Source organism: Carcharodon carcharias, chromosome 17 (genome assembly GCF_017639515.1).
Source record: "Carcharodon carcharias isolate sCarCar2 chromosome 17, sCarCar2.pri, whole genome shotgun sequence".
Taxonomy (NCBI): Eukaryota; Metazoa; Chordata; class Chondrichthyes; order Lamniformes; family Lamnidae; genus Carcharodon; species Carcharodon carcharias.
The window spans coordinates 105295191-105309215 of record NC_054483.1 but is presented as its reverse complement, the minus strand read 5'-3'; the positions used below and the strand labels follow the sequence as shown (position 1 = coordinate 105309215).

Genomic DNA, 14025 nt, shown 5'->3' with positions numbered 1-14025 from the left:
TGTGTGTGTGTGTGTGTGTGTAAATCCTGTCCAGTGTGTTACTGTGTGTGTGCGTGTGTGTGTGTGTAAATCCTGCCCAGTGTGTTACTATGTGTGTGTGTGTGTGTGTGTGTGTGTGTGTAAATCCTGCCCAGTGTGTTACTATGTGTGTGTGCGTGTGTAAATCCTACCCAGTGTTATACTGTGTGTGTGTGTGTGTGTGTGTGTGTGTGTGTGTGTAAATCCTGCCCAGTGTGTTACTGTGTGTGTGTGTGTGTGTGAATCCTGCCCAGTGTGTTCCTGTGTGTGTGTGTGTAAATCCTGCCCAGTGTGTTACTGTGTGTGTGTGTATGTAAATCCTGCCCAGTGTGTTACTGTGTGTGTGTGTTTGGTCTGTGTGTGTGTGTGTGTGTGTGTGTGTGTGTGTGTGTGTGTGTGTCTAAGTCCTGCCCAGTGTGTTACTGTGTATGTGTGTGTGTGTGTATATCCTGCCCAGTGTGTTACTGTGTGTGAGTGAGGGAGAGGGGATATGTGCTATTGTTATAATGTGTGAATGTTAATGTGTGAGTGTGTGCCTATATGTTATAATATCACATTCACAAACTGTGCGAATGAGATCACATGACTAATGAAGGCTACTCATTGTTCCTTTACGAATCAGAAATGCAATTAGCCACATCTGGATTCCCAGATAGTCACATGTGGTGTGTGCACAGAACAGAATAGAACACCTGGGGCTGCAGCATTGAGAGTTATTCAACCATTCATATCAGCCTTCTTCATTAGACTCAATGGGGGCGGGGGGAGAGGGGTAAGGGAACAGTCATCGTTTAACCAGTAAATGGTTGAAAACCTTTCTACCTCTACAATAAGCAATGCAGCCGTGAAGCTGTGAGAGGTTCAATGTCTGGGTGTGTGATTTCCCTCACTCCCTTCGCCCATCATTCGTAGTCGCCCCTCAGCTGCCTAGGTCCCACAAGCTCTGGAATTCCCATCCGGAACCATTCTGCCACTACACAGGAGGGGGCCATTCAGCCCCTCAGGCCTGCCCTGACCTGCCACACAATCACATCGCAGCTGATCTGTGCCTCAACTTCATTTTAAAAAAATGTATTCGTTCACGGGATGTGGGCATCGGCGGCTTCGTCAACATTTATTGCCCATCCCTAACCGCCGGTCTTTCCTTCCTGCCCCTTGATACCCCTGACCTAATAAAACTCTTGTTGAGATCAGTCTTGAAAGCTACAACTGACCCCCATCCACAGCTTTTTGGAGGCGGAGAGTGCTCATTTCCCTCGCAGTTTGCATGAAGGAATACTTCCAGGTTTTGCTCCTGAGAGGCCCAGCTCTAATTCTAAGGGTGAGTCCCTCGTTTTGGATTCCCCCGCTAGAGGAAATTGTTTCTCTCCATCCACCCTATCAAATCCTTTTAACATTATAAAAATTCTCCACCTCCCTCTTCACCTTTAAGACTCATTCTGCTTCCACCCGTCCTTCCATCTCCTTCTTTGCTTTGCTGTCTAGGGATGAGGTTACTGTAGGTGAAAGGTGAGAATCTGAAGCCCCCTGATTCAGATTTCCACATCATTAATTTGGTGTGAAAGGAAAAGCATCAAGGATATTCTTCACATCGCCCACTCCACCTACCATATTAGACAGGAGTACCCATTTTAGATAGGAATATCCTGCCCTGTTTAGTGGAAACTGCAGCTGTTGTCATTCATGATTGTTGATCGTAGAATCCTAAAATGGCCCAGATGGAAGCCATGTGGCAGATCTGGCCTGTGCTGGCTCTTTCAGTTAGTCCCACACTCCCGCTCTTTCCCCAGATCCCTACAATTGTTTTCTCTTTCACGTATATATTCAATTCCCTCTTGCAGGATACTATTGAATCTACTGTCACCCTTCCTAAGAGGGAGCGCATTCCAAATCCTAACTGCTCACTGCATAAAAAAGTGTTTCCTCATGTCAACTCTGGTTCTTTTGCCAAGCATCTTAAATCTGTGTCCTCTGATTATTGACCCTTCAGCCGTTGGAAGCAGCTTCTCTTTATTTACTCTATCTAAACTCGTTGTGATTTTAAATGTTGCTATCATATCTCCTCTTAATCTTCTCTGCTCTAAGGAGAACAAACCCAGCTTCTCCAGCCCCTCCGGGTAACTGAAGTCTTTCATCACTGGAACCATCCTAGCGGATCTCTTCTGTACCCTCTCCAAAACCTGACTGGGAAGTCAAACGTTGAAAGAGAAATTTCAGCCCCTATTTTTGAGTGACCCAGAGAGTCGGCACATTCACAGAAGGAGCATAGAAATGAATAAGAAGAAAAGAGAAACATCCACTCACATCTTTCTCAACTGTGGAAGCTTCCGGAACAGACCAGTGGCTTCCAAAAGCGAAATATCGTTGTTGGTCAAACGCCTGCGGAGCAGGAAATATTTGGTTACAAAGGATGAAGTTCATTCAGCAGCCCTGCCCTTACACCTGGGTGGGGATGGGTAAACTGTATGCTTTCAATGTGTTGGTGCTGGTTCAGGGGCTAACACTGACCACTCTGAGTCAGAAGGTGGTGCGTTCAAGTACCACTCCAGAGCACAACATCTGATACTTCCAGTACAGTACTGAGGGAGTGCTGCACTTTCAGAGGTGTTGCTTTTTGGATGAGACATTAAACTGAGATACTGTCTGCCTGTCAGGTGAGTGTAAAAGATCCCAAGGCACCATTTCAAGGAAGAGCAAGGGCGTTCTCCTTGACGTCTTGGTCAACATCAGCAAAAAAAAAATGGATTAACTGGTTGATATCAAGTTTCTGTTTGTGGGAGCTTGCTGTGTGCAAATTAGTTGCTGTATTACAACACTTCAAAAGTACTTCATTGGCTGTAACGTGTTTTGGGATGTTCTGAAGTCTTTAAAAGGTGCAGTATCTGTTTGATTGAGGAAGTTGTTCAAAGAAATAGCCTGCTCTTATTTAATTAACTTAAACTTATTTTTTACAGTGGTCATTCAGGTTAAGTTTCCTCTGTTTAGTTCTATATTTCTTTGACTCCTCTATTTTTCCAACTGCTTCCCCCTGGCTCCCTGAAGCTGAGGTGGGATGTATCTTGACAATGGGATGTTCAAAAGGCCTGAATTAGATATTTCAGAAGGTTATGGGGAAACAGGAGGTTACAGGGATAGGGAGGGGAGGGGCCATGAAGGCAGATGAAAATAAGGAGGAAAAATTTAAAATCAAGATGTTGCGTAAACTAGAAGCCAATGTCGGCCAGCAAACACACGGGTGATAGGGGAATGGGACTTATTGCTGTGATCTAGCTGGCCAACAGGAGGAGCCAGAGACTACTTAACACTTGACTCCAGTGATTCCCCATAGTGAATTGGGTTGCCAACCTCCAGGTTTGCCCTGGGCTGGACTGTTGAAACTTCCCGTAATACATCCGATCAAAGTTGGCAACCCTAACCGTGCCATTAGTGAGTCACTACAAGTGTGTCAGTCAACAGTACCAGCCAGTCAGCCTCATTATCTTTTGAAACTGCTGGATTGTCTAGGCAGACGCTCAGACAGATGGGACAGAAGGGTCTCAGATGAATTTTGAGCAGATTTCAGTCCAGTGATCCTGGTGGGCAAATTCTCACTGTGTAAAACTGCTCCCAATCTGACCAACCTGTGCTAGACTCCTGGTTGTTCAAGCATGTCCAGGGTGTAAATGATTTAATCGTCTTCAGTGGGTCCTCTCATGACTGAAGAGTCTGATGTGGGATTAGTACGGATGTCACATACATCCCTAAACTGACACTAGAGCCAGGATTTTACGGTCCCTCCCGCCCGGTGGGATATTTTGGTCCTGCCGAACTGAATGGAGATTTAAATGGCTCACCGCGTCCACCAGGGGGAGACACGCCATGGCAGGGCTGTAACATCCTGGCTTAAGCTCACAAAGTGGCCCAGAGACGTGTTGTGTATGAAATGCAATCTTAAAGCACAGGAGGAGACCATTCAGCCCATCGTACCTGTGCTGGCTCTTTGAAGGAGCTATCCAATTAGTCCACCTCACCCCTGCTCTTTCGCCATGGTCCTGCAAATTTTCCCCTTCAAGTATTGATCCAATTTTCTTTTGAAAGTTATTACTGAATCAGCTTCCACCCATCCTTTCAGGCAGCACATTCCAGATCCTAACGACTCACTGTGTAAAAAAATTCTCCCTTCTCCCCAGTTTCCAATGAGTAGATAAACCAGGGTGACAGTCTAGTGCGGTACTGAGGGAGTGCTACACTGTCGGAGGTGCCGTCTTTCAGCTGAGATGTTAAACCGAGGCCCCATCTACCCTCTCAGGTGGATGTAGAAGATCCCACAGCACTATTTTGAAGAAGAGCTGGTGAGTTCTTCCTGAGTCCTATATCTATACCTCAATCAACATCTGTTTTTATTTTATGCTTATCTGATCATTACCACATTGCTGTTTTTGGGAGCTTGATGTGCACATATTGGCTGCCACATTTTCTACATTACAACTGTGAGTCACTGCAATAAAAGTACACCGTCATTCGGGACATCCTGAGACAGTGGAAGACAAGATGAACCTGTGTGTTGGGGAAAGTGACCGTGCCTACTTACAGCTCCATGGTTGACTGTGGAATAAACTCTGGGACCTTGGTTAGTTCCTGATTTGAACAATCCACCACGTTGGACTCACAGCGGCACTTTGGTGGGCAGACTGTGTCTCCATTGCACTCGGTCCCCAGACGGTGATCTTCGGTACCTGCCGAAGATCATGAAGAAGCACAGTGTATACCAGGTGGAAAATAACACTATTTGTTTTATTTAAAGCTTTGTTGTATTTTTCCCCTCCTCTCCTGAAAGCATTGACAACTGTGAGCTTGGTTACCTCAGTCCAAGGGCGTGTCTTTGTGCACAAACAGTTTTTCAGCCTTAGGCAGTATCATCCAATGTGAGCCAAGCTTCGCTGGACACCATAACCAGGAGCACAAAGACTGGCTGAATTTCCATTTCCTGGCCTAGGGTCCTGAGGGTAATTGTAGTATCTCTGACACGGCTGAAACCCTCCAGTCCAGCACAGATTGGGAATACCAGCTGTTAACCCCTGAATATGTGGCTTTCACTTCCTAACTGCAGTAACCACCTCAGTTAACAAAATGCCACATGATATGGGCCCTTTACGACCCACAGTCACTTCCGTGCATTCATGTCGAGGGAGCTCCTGCAGCTGAATGAAACTGGTCGGCAGCATGGTGTAGTGGAACACTTCTGAATTGGAGGGGAGGAGAGGAGGGGGCAGGTGGAGAGGGGAGGGGATGAGAGGGGAGGATAAGAGAGGGGATCAGGTGAGAGGAGAGGGGAGGGCAGGTAGAGAGGGAAGGATGGATGGAAGGAAGGGAGTGAAGAGGCATAGGAAGGCAGGAGAGGAAGAGGGGAGGGGAGGAGAGGGGAGGGGGAGAGTGTGGACGTGAGGGGAAGAGAGGAGAGGAGGGAAGGTGAAGAGAAATGGCAAGGAGAGGGAGAGGAGGAGGAGAAGCGGATGACAAGAAAATTGGTAACAAGTAGAAGTGAAAGAGAGCTTAGTGAATATTTGGTTGGGAACAGGGATCAGAACTACCCAAGTTGCTGAGCCATTGAAAATGTCAAGTCTAGCACATCAAGTAGACAGAATTTCGGGAGTGTTGCTTTTGGAGAGGAGGAGGAAATCTTCATTCCCGGAGTGTCTGTTCAGAGGTCTGAAATCATCTCAGTAGTCCAAAACTGCGCTGTCGGTAACGGTCTCTGCAGTGAAAATTTCGCTCTCCTGAAATGATTCATTGCCACTGACCTCAATGGAGGTTTTTGTCAGTTGTTACACATTCATCCATCGATGCATCCAGAGCTCATCAAAGACTGGAGTACACACACATTGATTAATTGACAGCTTTCTGACAAGATAATCAATTAAAGGATCGGTGAAGGAGATTGGAATCAATACACAATCCAGATTGTGAATGAAATGATTCTTTGCTGCCTGGAAGAGTTTGAGGTGAACTGTTGGGTTCAAGTAAGTGTGGGCCCACATCTCAAAGTTGACCTTATTATTAAACTTCAATCAGTCAGGTCGGTAGATATGGCAAAGGGAAATGTATTAAAGGGAGCAAGTGGAGGGGAGCCTTCAGAGCTTGGAACTGAGATGGGAGAGCTATACTCTGTATCTAACCTGTGCTGTACCTGTCCTGGGAGTATTTGATGGGGACACTGTAGAGGGAGCTTTACTCTGTATCTAACCCCGTGCTGTGCCTGTCCTGGGAGTGTTTGATGGGGACAGTGTAGAGGGAGCTTTACTCTGTATCTAACCCCGTGCTGTGCCTGTCCTGGGAGTGTTTGATGGGGACAGTGTAGAGGGAGCTTTACTCTGTATCTAACCCTGTGCTGCACCTGTTCTGGGAGTGTTTGATGGGGACGGTGTAGAGGGAGCTTTACTGTGTATCTAACCCTGTGCTGTACCTGTTCTGGTAGTATTTGATGGGGACACTGTAGAGGGAGCTTTACTCTGTATCTAACCCCGTGCTGTACCTGTCCTGGGAGTGTTTGATGGGGACAGTGTAGAGGGAGCTTTACTCTGTATCTAACCCCGTGCTGTACCTGTCCTGGGAGTGTTTGATGGGACAGACCTCGCTCGCCAATGCGTAAAATGATGCGCGGTGATGTTGGGCGTGCGTCCCGATGTCACCACACGTCATTCCGATCTTCAGTTCGGCGGTTGCATACCAGAGTTGGCTGCGCCCCTGCCGAACTGTCAAAGGCCTATTAGGACCATTTAAATAGTAACTGAAATGATTTACAGGGCTGGCCATGGAGCCTCATGGTTGTCGGGGTGGGGGGGGCAGGTGAAGAGCACAGGCGGCCTTCGCATTTTTCATGGAACCTCATCCACGGTTGGGATGAGGTTTCATGAAGGGTTTATAAATGTCATAAAAATGTTTATTAAAATTCATTGACATGTCCCAGCTCATGTAGGGGACAGGTCTGAATAACTTTTTTTCTCCTATATTTCAATTTTTCATACCCAAAGTAATCTCCCTGTGGCAGCTCTGTGCCTCAGGGAGATTTCTGCACTCTTTTGCGTGAGCGCAGGCCCCGACTCTTCCCCCCCCAACCCCCACCCCCCACCCCCTGCACAGGGAGTGCTCAGCGTTTCCGGCTGTGTGTCACGCTGGGCCGGCCTTAATTGGCCGGTCCATGTAAAATGGCGGCGTGCAGCAGATCGCGGACAGCAATTGGCTCCGCACCAGTCCGCGCCTGCTCAGTCCCCCATCCCCCAACGGGGAGAAGATTCTCCCCCTCGGGTTGTAAAACATTCTGGGATGTCCTGAGGTCACAAAGGGCACCATGTAAAAGCAAGCCCCCGCCCCCCACCCCCCCCAACCCTTTCTTCACTATAATTGTGTCAACTGATGGTGAAGGAGGATAGATCACCTTTCTGTCACAAGGAACAGTCCCCTCATCCACCAACCCCATCTGGTAGAGGGGAATTCAGAATAATATCACTTGCAGTCACAGCCTTAATAGTTAAAGAAGCTTAAGGTGACAAACTCCACACTGCAGATTGATTCAATGCGTGCTGCCAATACGTCCAGTCTGAGTATCTCTTACCTGGGATGAAATACTGTTCTTTTGCTGTGTGGGAAGAAAATGGAAAACTGTTAAGTATTTACAGTATGTACATTGGAACTCACCGAGCCTCCTTGGACAGCACTTTCCAAATACATGACCGCTACCATCTAGAAGGACAAAGGCAGCAGACACATAGGAACACCATCACCTGGAAGTTCCCCTCCAAGCCACTCACCATCCTGACTTAGAAACATATTGCCGTTCCTTCACTGTCGCTGGGTCAAAATCCTGAAATTCCCTCCCTAACAGCACTGTGGGTGTACCTACACCACAGGGACTGGAGCGGTTCAAGAAGGCAGCTCACCACCACCTTCTCAAGGGCAATTAGGGATGGGTTTAAAATGCTGGCCTAGCCCAGTGACACCCACTTCCCATTAATGAATTTTTAAAAAAATGAGCCCTCAGTTAACCACACTGTACACAGACAAAGCCACAAGCTACACCTCACAGAGGCTTCTGGAGTTCAGGCTGGGTCTCTGGTTATTTTTGTGACTTCCCCAGAACATAACCCAGGAAAGAAGATGAGTAGATGGGGGTGGGTTGAGCATAAGTAATTAGATGAGTGCTTCCGGACCTATTGATCATCTAAAGTCATAAGTGTGCAATGTAACAAATACTGCTGTTTAAATGGTTAATAACATTTTATAAAATTGAAATGCTTTATCTGCTATTTCCAGAGACAATAACCCACAAGCTGCAGCCGAGGGAGGCCAATTGCCTTTTAAGTTACAGATTTCCACTGCCCTTTATGAAGAAGAGCCTCCTGACATCACTCCTGAATGGCCTGGCTCAAATTTTAAGGTTTTTCCCCTTAATTGTTCTGGACTCGCCTCACCAGAGGAAATAGTTTCTCTCTATTGACCTATTCGAATCCTTTAATAATTTTAATCACCTCAATTAGATCACCCCTTAATCTTCTGTGTTCTAGCAGTTGCAAGCTTAGTCTATGCAACCTGTTCTCAGAATTTAACCCTTTTTTGGCCCAGTGTCATTCTGCTGAATCTGCACTGCACCCGCTACAAGGTCAATATATCCTCCTTAAGCTGCATTGACTGGAACTAAACACCATAATCTAAATGCTGTCTAACCAAAGCTTGATACAACTGAAACATAACTGCCAGCCTTCCCCGATATAAGGGTCAGGATTCCATTAGTGAAGTTGCTGATGCAGAAATAACCACTTTCACAACATCTGACTTATAATATCGCCAAATGGCTGTTACATTAGATTGAGGTGTCCAAGCAGCAAGTGTGGGTTAGCCTCTTAGCCTCCAAAATACAAACCCTCAAAGCATGGACACCTCAATTCCATTTGTGTTAACGTTTAGATGGAAATAGTTCCATGGTGTAAATCTCACTGTGCACCATGTTAGAAAGAAATTTGGTCCTTTCTTACAATTTACATCTCAGGATGTGGGTGCTGGTGGCAAGGATGGCATTTATTGCCCATCCCGAATTGCCCTGAGAAGCTGCTGGTGGACCTTCTTAAACCACTCGCTGACCATGGTTTGATACAACTTGCTAGACCACTTCAGAGAATCAAGAGTCAATCAAGTTGGTTTGGGGACTGGAGTCACATATAGAACCAGTCTGGATAAGGATGGTAGCTTTCCTTCCCTTAAAGGGATAACAATGAGTCAGCTGGGATTTTACGGCAATCTGACAGCTTTCTGGTCGCTTTCACTGATTCCATTGTTTTACTTCCTGGCTAACAGAAACCCTCAAAACACTTGTGGTGAAATCAGCATCTTTATTAAAACTGTACTTCATTAAATCCCACACACGACACTCCATCCTTCCCCAGCCATTGCTCTCACGTCATACCCATCCCATTCCCCATGCCATCCCTTCTTCTGCACCTCTCCCGAGGCCCGCCACTCCCATGCCATTTCTCCCACCCCCATGCCAACACCCCGCTGCCCTTGCCACTCCGTTTCCCCCTTCACATGCCATTTCCCGCCCCCAACATCATCATCATCAAGGGCAGGCTATAGGAGGCCGGAGCCAGTCACCGAAGTTGGGGGGCACTGAGAGTCGGAGCCAGTGACCGATGCGTGTGTGCCGGACCCTGTCCACCAAATCAACCCACCGACTAACCAGAAAATGCGGACAAACAAAAACTAAGTATTATTGTTACAGATTGTTTACTGAATTCAAATTTTCAAACTGTCCATGGTGGGATTTGAACTCATGTTCTGCTAAGACTACAGATTACAAATCCAGCATTGCCTTCCCATATCCATGGTTTGGGAGTCCTCACATCCCAAAGGCTTTAAGGACAACATAGATGATGCTCCCACTTGTGTCCCACCAGGTTGTATCCTCACTGTCGCTGGGTGAAAATCCTGGAACTCCCTCCCTAACAGCACTGTGGGTGTACCTACACCACATGGACTGCAGCAGTTCAAGAAGGCAGCTCACCACCATCTTCTCAAGGGCAACTAGTGATGGACAATAAATGCTGGCCCAGCCAGCGAAGCCCACACCTCATGAAAGAATTTAAAAAAAACAGCAGCAAATAATACGATACCTGAGCACCGGAACTTCTTGCTTTTGATCTGCCCGATCCTCTTGTTTGCCAAGCGTCGTGGACTGGCACAGCGAGCCCCGCTGGTCTCAATCGGATTGGAGCGAAGGTAGTCGGCAAGCCACTTGAGGTGGCAGTCACAGATGAACGGGTTTTGGGCTAAGTGCCTTGGGTGAGGAACGGAGAACCAAGACAAAGATGATAATACGTAGAATTTATAGTACAGAGACAGGCCATTCGGCCCTGCTGGTCTATGCCAGTGTTTCTGCTCCACACGAGCCTCCTCCCACCCTACTTCATCTCACTGTATCAGCATATCATTCTGTTCCTTGCTCCCTCATGTGTTCATCCAGTTTTCTCTTACATGCACCTATTCTATTCATCTCCACCAGCCCCAGCGGTAGTGAGTGCCACCTTCTCACCACTCTCTGGGTAAAGCAGTTTCTCCTGAAGTCCTGATTGGATTTATGAGTGACTATCATGTCTTGATGGCCCCTTGTTTTTCCCACAAGGGGAAACATTGAGCAGAATATTACCAGCCCTGAGGTGGCAGCTTTGGAGGGGGGGAGAAAATAAATTTGGAAAGGTGCATGTTGGACTGGCTCTGTGTACTTTTGCCAGAGGTGGGCTGGAAGTGGCAGCAGTCACCCCACCATTGCCACCCACCACACCTCCCCCCTCAGACCACACACCAATCCCACTGCGAGAAGCTCTAGACAGATAATTTGAGCAATTTACATGCAATTTAGAACAGTTGAACAGAGTATCCGGTGATTTTGTGAATGGCACTGGGGTCTCCCGATGTGTCAGAGGAGGCGGCTCACAGTGAGAGGGTGGATCATCATTAACGTTCAGGCTGTGGAGGAGCTCAGTGGCAGTCAATGGAGAGGCTGCTGTCTGCCCATTTGGCAGCCTCATCATTGAGCTCTGAAAAAGTGCAGACGGATGTCTCCGCTGACCATATTCATTCACTTTCTCACATCCTCCATGGACACTAATGGTGACTGCACTGCTGGCCTATTCGTCCATCACTCTGGGCTTCTGCAACAGTTCCACTGGTCTCAGTGTGGGAGCTGCTGGACTGGATTGGCCCACAATGTCCTGTGATCCCACTACAAGAACCTGCCCAGGTTGTCGAACGCAGAAGCAGCCTCTTAATTGGCCATCTCCTGTAAGTTCCACACAGTTGGTGCACCCCTGACCCGAGTGAGTTAGAATCCCTAAAGGTCCTAATGCCTGGGATTTTTCAAAGAGCAAAAGGTGCTGCCCATTTTCTCAATGTTTATCCCTTTGTAACTGTAAAGACTTTCATTGAATAAATTAAAGAACTGTAAGTAAGTAGCCATCATCTACAAATGACCATGGGCATCTCTCTCGATTAGATATTACCAGAGGGGCACAGGGTGAGGCTCCATGAACTACTGCAGCTGGTACAGGGATTGAACCCACACTATTGACATCATTCTGCACCATGCTCTAGCCATCTAGCCAACTGATATAACCAACCCCGTCACAAGTGGATTATAGACGTCAATTACAAAAAAAACCTCACAAGCTATGAAAGGTAAAACTGGTTTCATATACATACAGAGTCTGGATGGCACGGAGTGAAGTGAAGGTCCCTTTGGCCAGTGTCTGGATCTTGTTGTCGTAGAGCGAGAGGAGGCTGAGATTTTGTAGATCCTGAAAGGCATCCGCTCGAATGCAGTTGATTTTATTAGCATTCAAGAGCCTAATGAGAAATGGAAGTAACAATATCAAATTGGTTTGGAAGGACAACATTTCTCCCTGCCTCCACATAAAACACAGAGGAGCCATTCAATTCAGTGCTGGCTCTATGACAGGGCTATGCAATTTGTCCCATTTGTCTTTCCCCATAGCCCTGCAAATATCTTCCCTTCAAGAATCCAATTCCGTCTTGAAAGTCCTTACTGAGCCTGCTTCCCCTTTCAGTTGGTGCATTCCAGATCACAACAACTCGCTGCGTAAAAATATTGTTTACCCATGTCGTTTCTAGTTCTTTTGCTGCTTACTTTAAATCTGTGTCCCTATGGTTACCACCCCTTCTGCCAATGGAAACAGTTCCTCTTTATTTACTCTATCAAAACGCTTCATAATTTTGAACGTATTAAATCTTGTCTTAGCCTTCTCTGCTCGAAGGACAACAAGCCCAGCTTCTCCAGTCTCACCACATAACTGAAGTTTCTCCTTCCTGGTGCCGTTCTTGCAAATCTCTTCTGTGCCCTCTCCAAGGCCTTGATGTCTTTCCTAAAATGCAGTGCCCAGAATGGGACACAACATTCCAACTGAGGCCTAACCAGTGTTTTATAAAGGTTTAGCATAACTTGCTTGCTTTTGTGCTCGATGCTTCTAATTTTAAAGCCAAGGATCCCATATGCTTGTTAACAGCCTTTTCAGTTTGACCTGCCACCTGCAATGATCTGTGCAATTACACCAGGTTCTGTCTTCCTGCACTCCCTTTAAAATGGTACCACTTTCCTACTTACCCCCAGCCCAAAGACAGTAGAAGGCAAATCCCAATATCTACAGCCAGAGTATAGGCAAAAGGGGCAACAGCCCAGGTGGGGTTTGTGAAGCCTGGGGATTCCCTCTTGGTCCTCCCAGCCCCCACTGAGAATAAAAAGGAGCTCATGTCTTCAGGATTCCTCTCCATCTGTCCATCCACTGACAAGGTTCTGCCTGTTGACCTGTAACACCCCACCAGCAACCCCCACCCCACCCCCCATGCCAATAACGCTGCCCAAATTTGGCAGTGGCAAGAGGTGTATGTTATTGGAAACCCAATGGACATCTGATTCGGTGGTGGTGAGAGGTTGGGGGTGTGGTGGTGGGGTGATCTGTCCAAACTCACCAACCCTCGGACCTGGACAAAATTGGCAAAGGCACCCAGTGAAGGCACTGGCCGCCACTCCTGGGGCTACAGTGGCCCTGTAACCTATGGGCGGGAGACCTCTGGTCTTCAACCCAAGGATCTGCGTCCCCCACCCTCCCCCATTTGTCGGCATGCCTGCTTAAAGAGGCCAAACACTCACAGAAGTTGTAAAGCGTAGAGACCGTCAAACACTCCCTTCGGAAGCTCGTTGATTTTGTTTCCATACAGGACCCTGAAATTAGAGGAGACAAAGGAATTTTAAAGGCAGGAGCACAGTAATTGGAGGGGTGGGCTATTTTCTGAGGGGATGGCCTGTCCTCCTTGCCGCCAGCACATATTGTGGCTGCATTGCGATGGAAGATGGCTTCCCAACTGGTATTGTGTAGTGATTACTAGCTGTGTCTATGCCAGTGTGACTTGAACAACAGGTCAAGTGACATGAAATGCCGCTTTTATTTTAAATTTTATGCCCCCGTGTCTGACAAATACTCACAGGGAATTAAGTGATCGAAGTCCCTGGAACGCATCAGGTGCAATCTCAGCAATGTGGTTGTTGCTGAGATCTCTGAAAGAGAAGAGAAAGGCTTTAGATTTCTGCTTAAATGGTCATTTGCTAGTAGCAGAATTTGAGTATTGCTGAAAAAAGAGACATGTCTAAGCCTTTTGTCTTGGTGAGTGCAAGACAAAAATCTTGAACATGTCTCTTTTTACAGAATTCTGTTTCTTTTAATTATATCCATTCTCCAAGATGTGCATCTTCCTGACAAAGTCAGAATTTATTGCCCATCCCTAATTGCCCTCAAGAAGGTGATGGTGAGCTGTCTTCTTGAAGCGCTGCAGTCCATGTGTTGTAGGTACACCCACTGCGCTGTTAGGAAGGGACTTCCAGGATTTTGACCCAGCGACAGTGAAGGAACAGCAATATATTTTCAAGTCAGGATGGTGCGTGGCTTGGAGGGGAACTTCCAAGTGGTA

At 47.1% G+C, this 14025-nt stretch overlaps 1 protein-coding gene across 1 annotated transcript in view; it reads right to left on the bottom strand.

The window, feature by feature from the left end:
- LOC121289696 (slit homolog 1 protein-like) overlaps positions 1–14025 on the bottom strand; it is an 810815-nt gene that overhangs the window by 631979 nt on the left and 164811 nt on the right. The window contains exons 11-17 of the mRNA XM_041209320.1: positions 13544–13615; positions 13211–13282; positions 11746–11889; positions 10161–10324; positions 7610–7633; positions 4589–4733; positions 2323–2397 (exon numbers count right to left, since the gene is read on the bottom strand). Coding sequence (XP_041065254.1) covers positions 2323–2397; positions 4589–4733; positions 7610–7633; positions 10161–10324; positions 11746–11889; positions 13211–13282; positions 13544–13615 — 696 coding nt within the window. The remainder of the gene's footprint in view (positions 1–2322; positions 2398–4588; positions 4734–7609; positions 7634–10160; positions 10325–11745; positions 11890–13210; positions 13283–13543; positions 13616–14025) is intronic.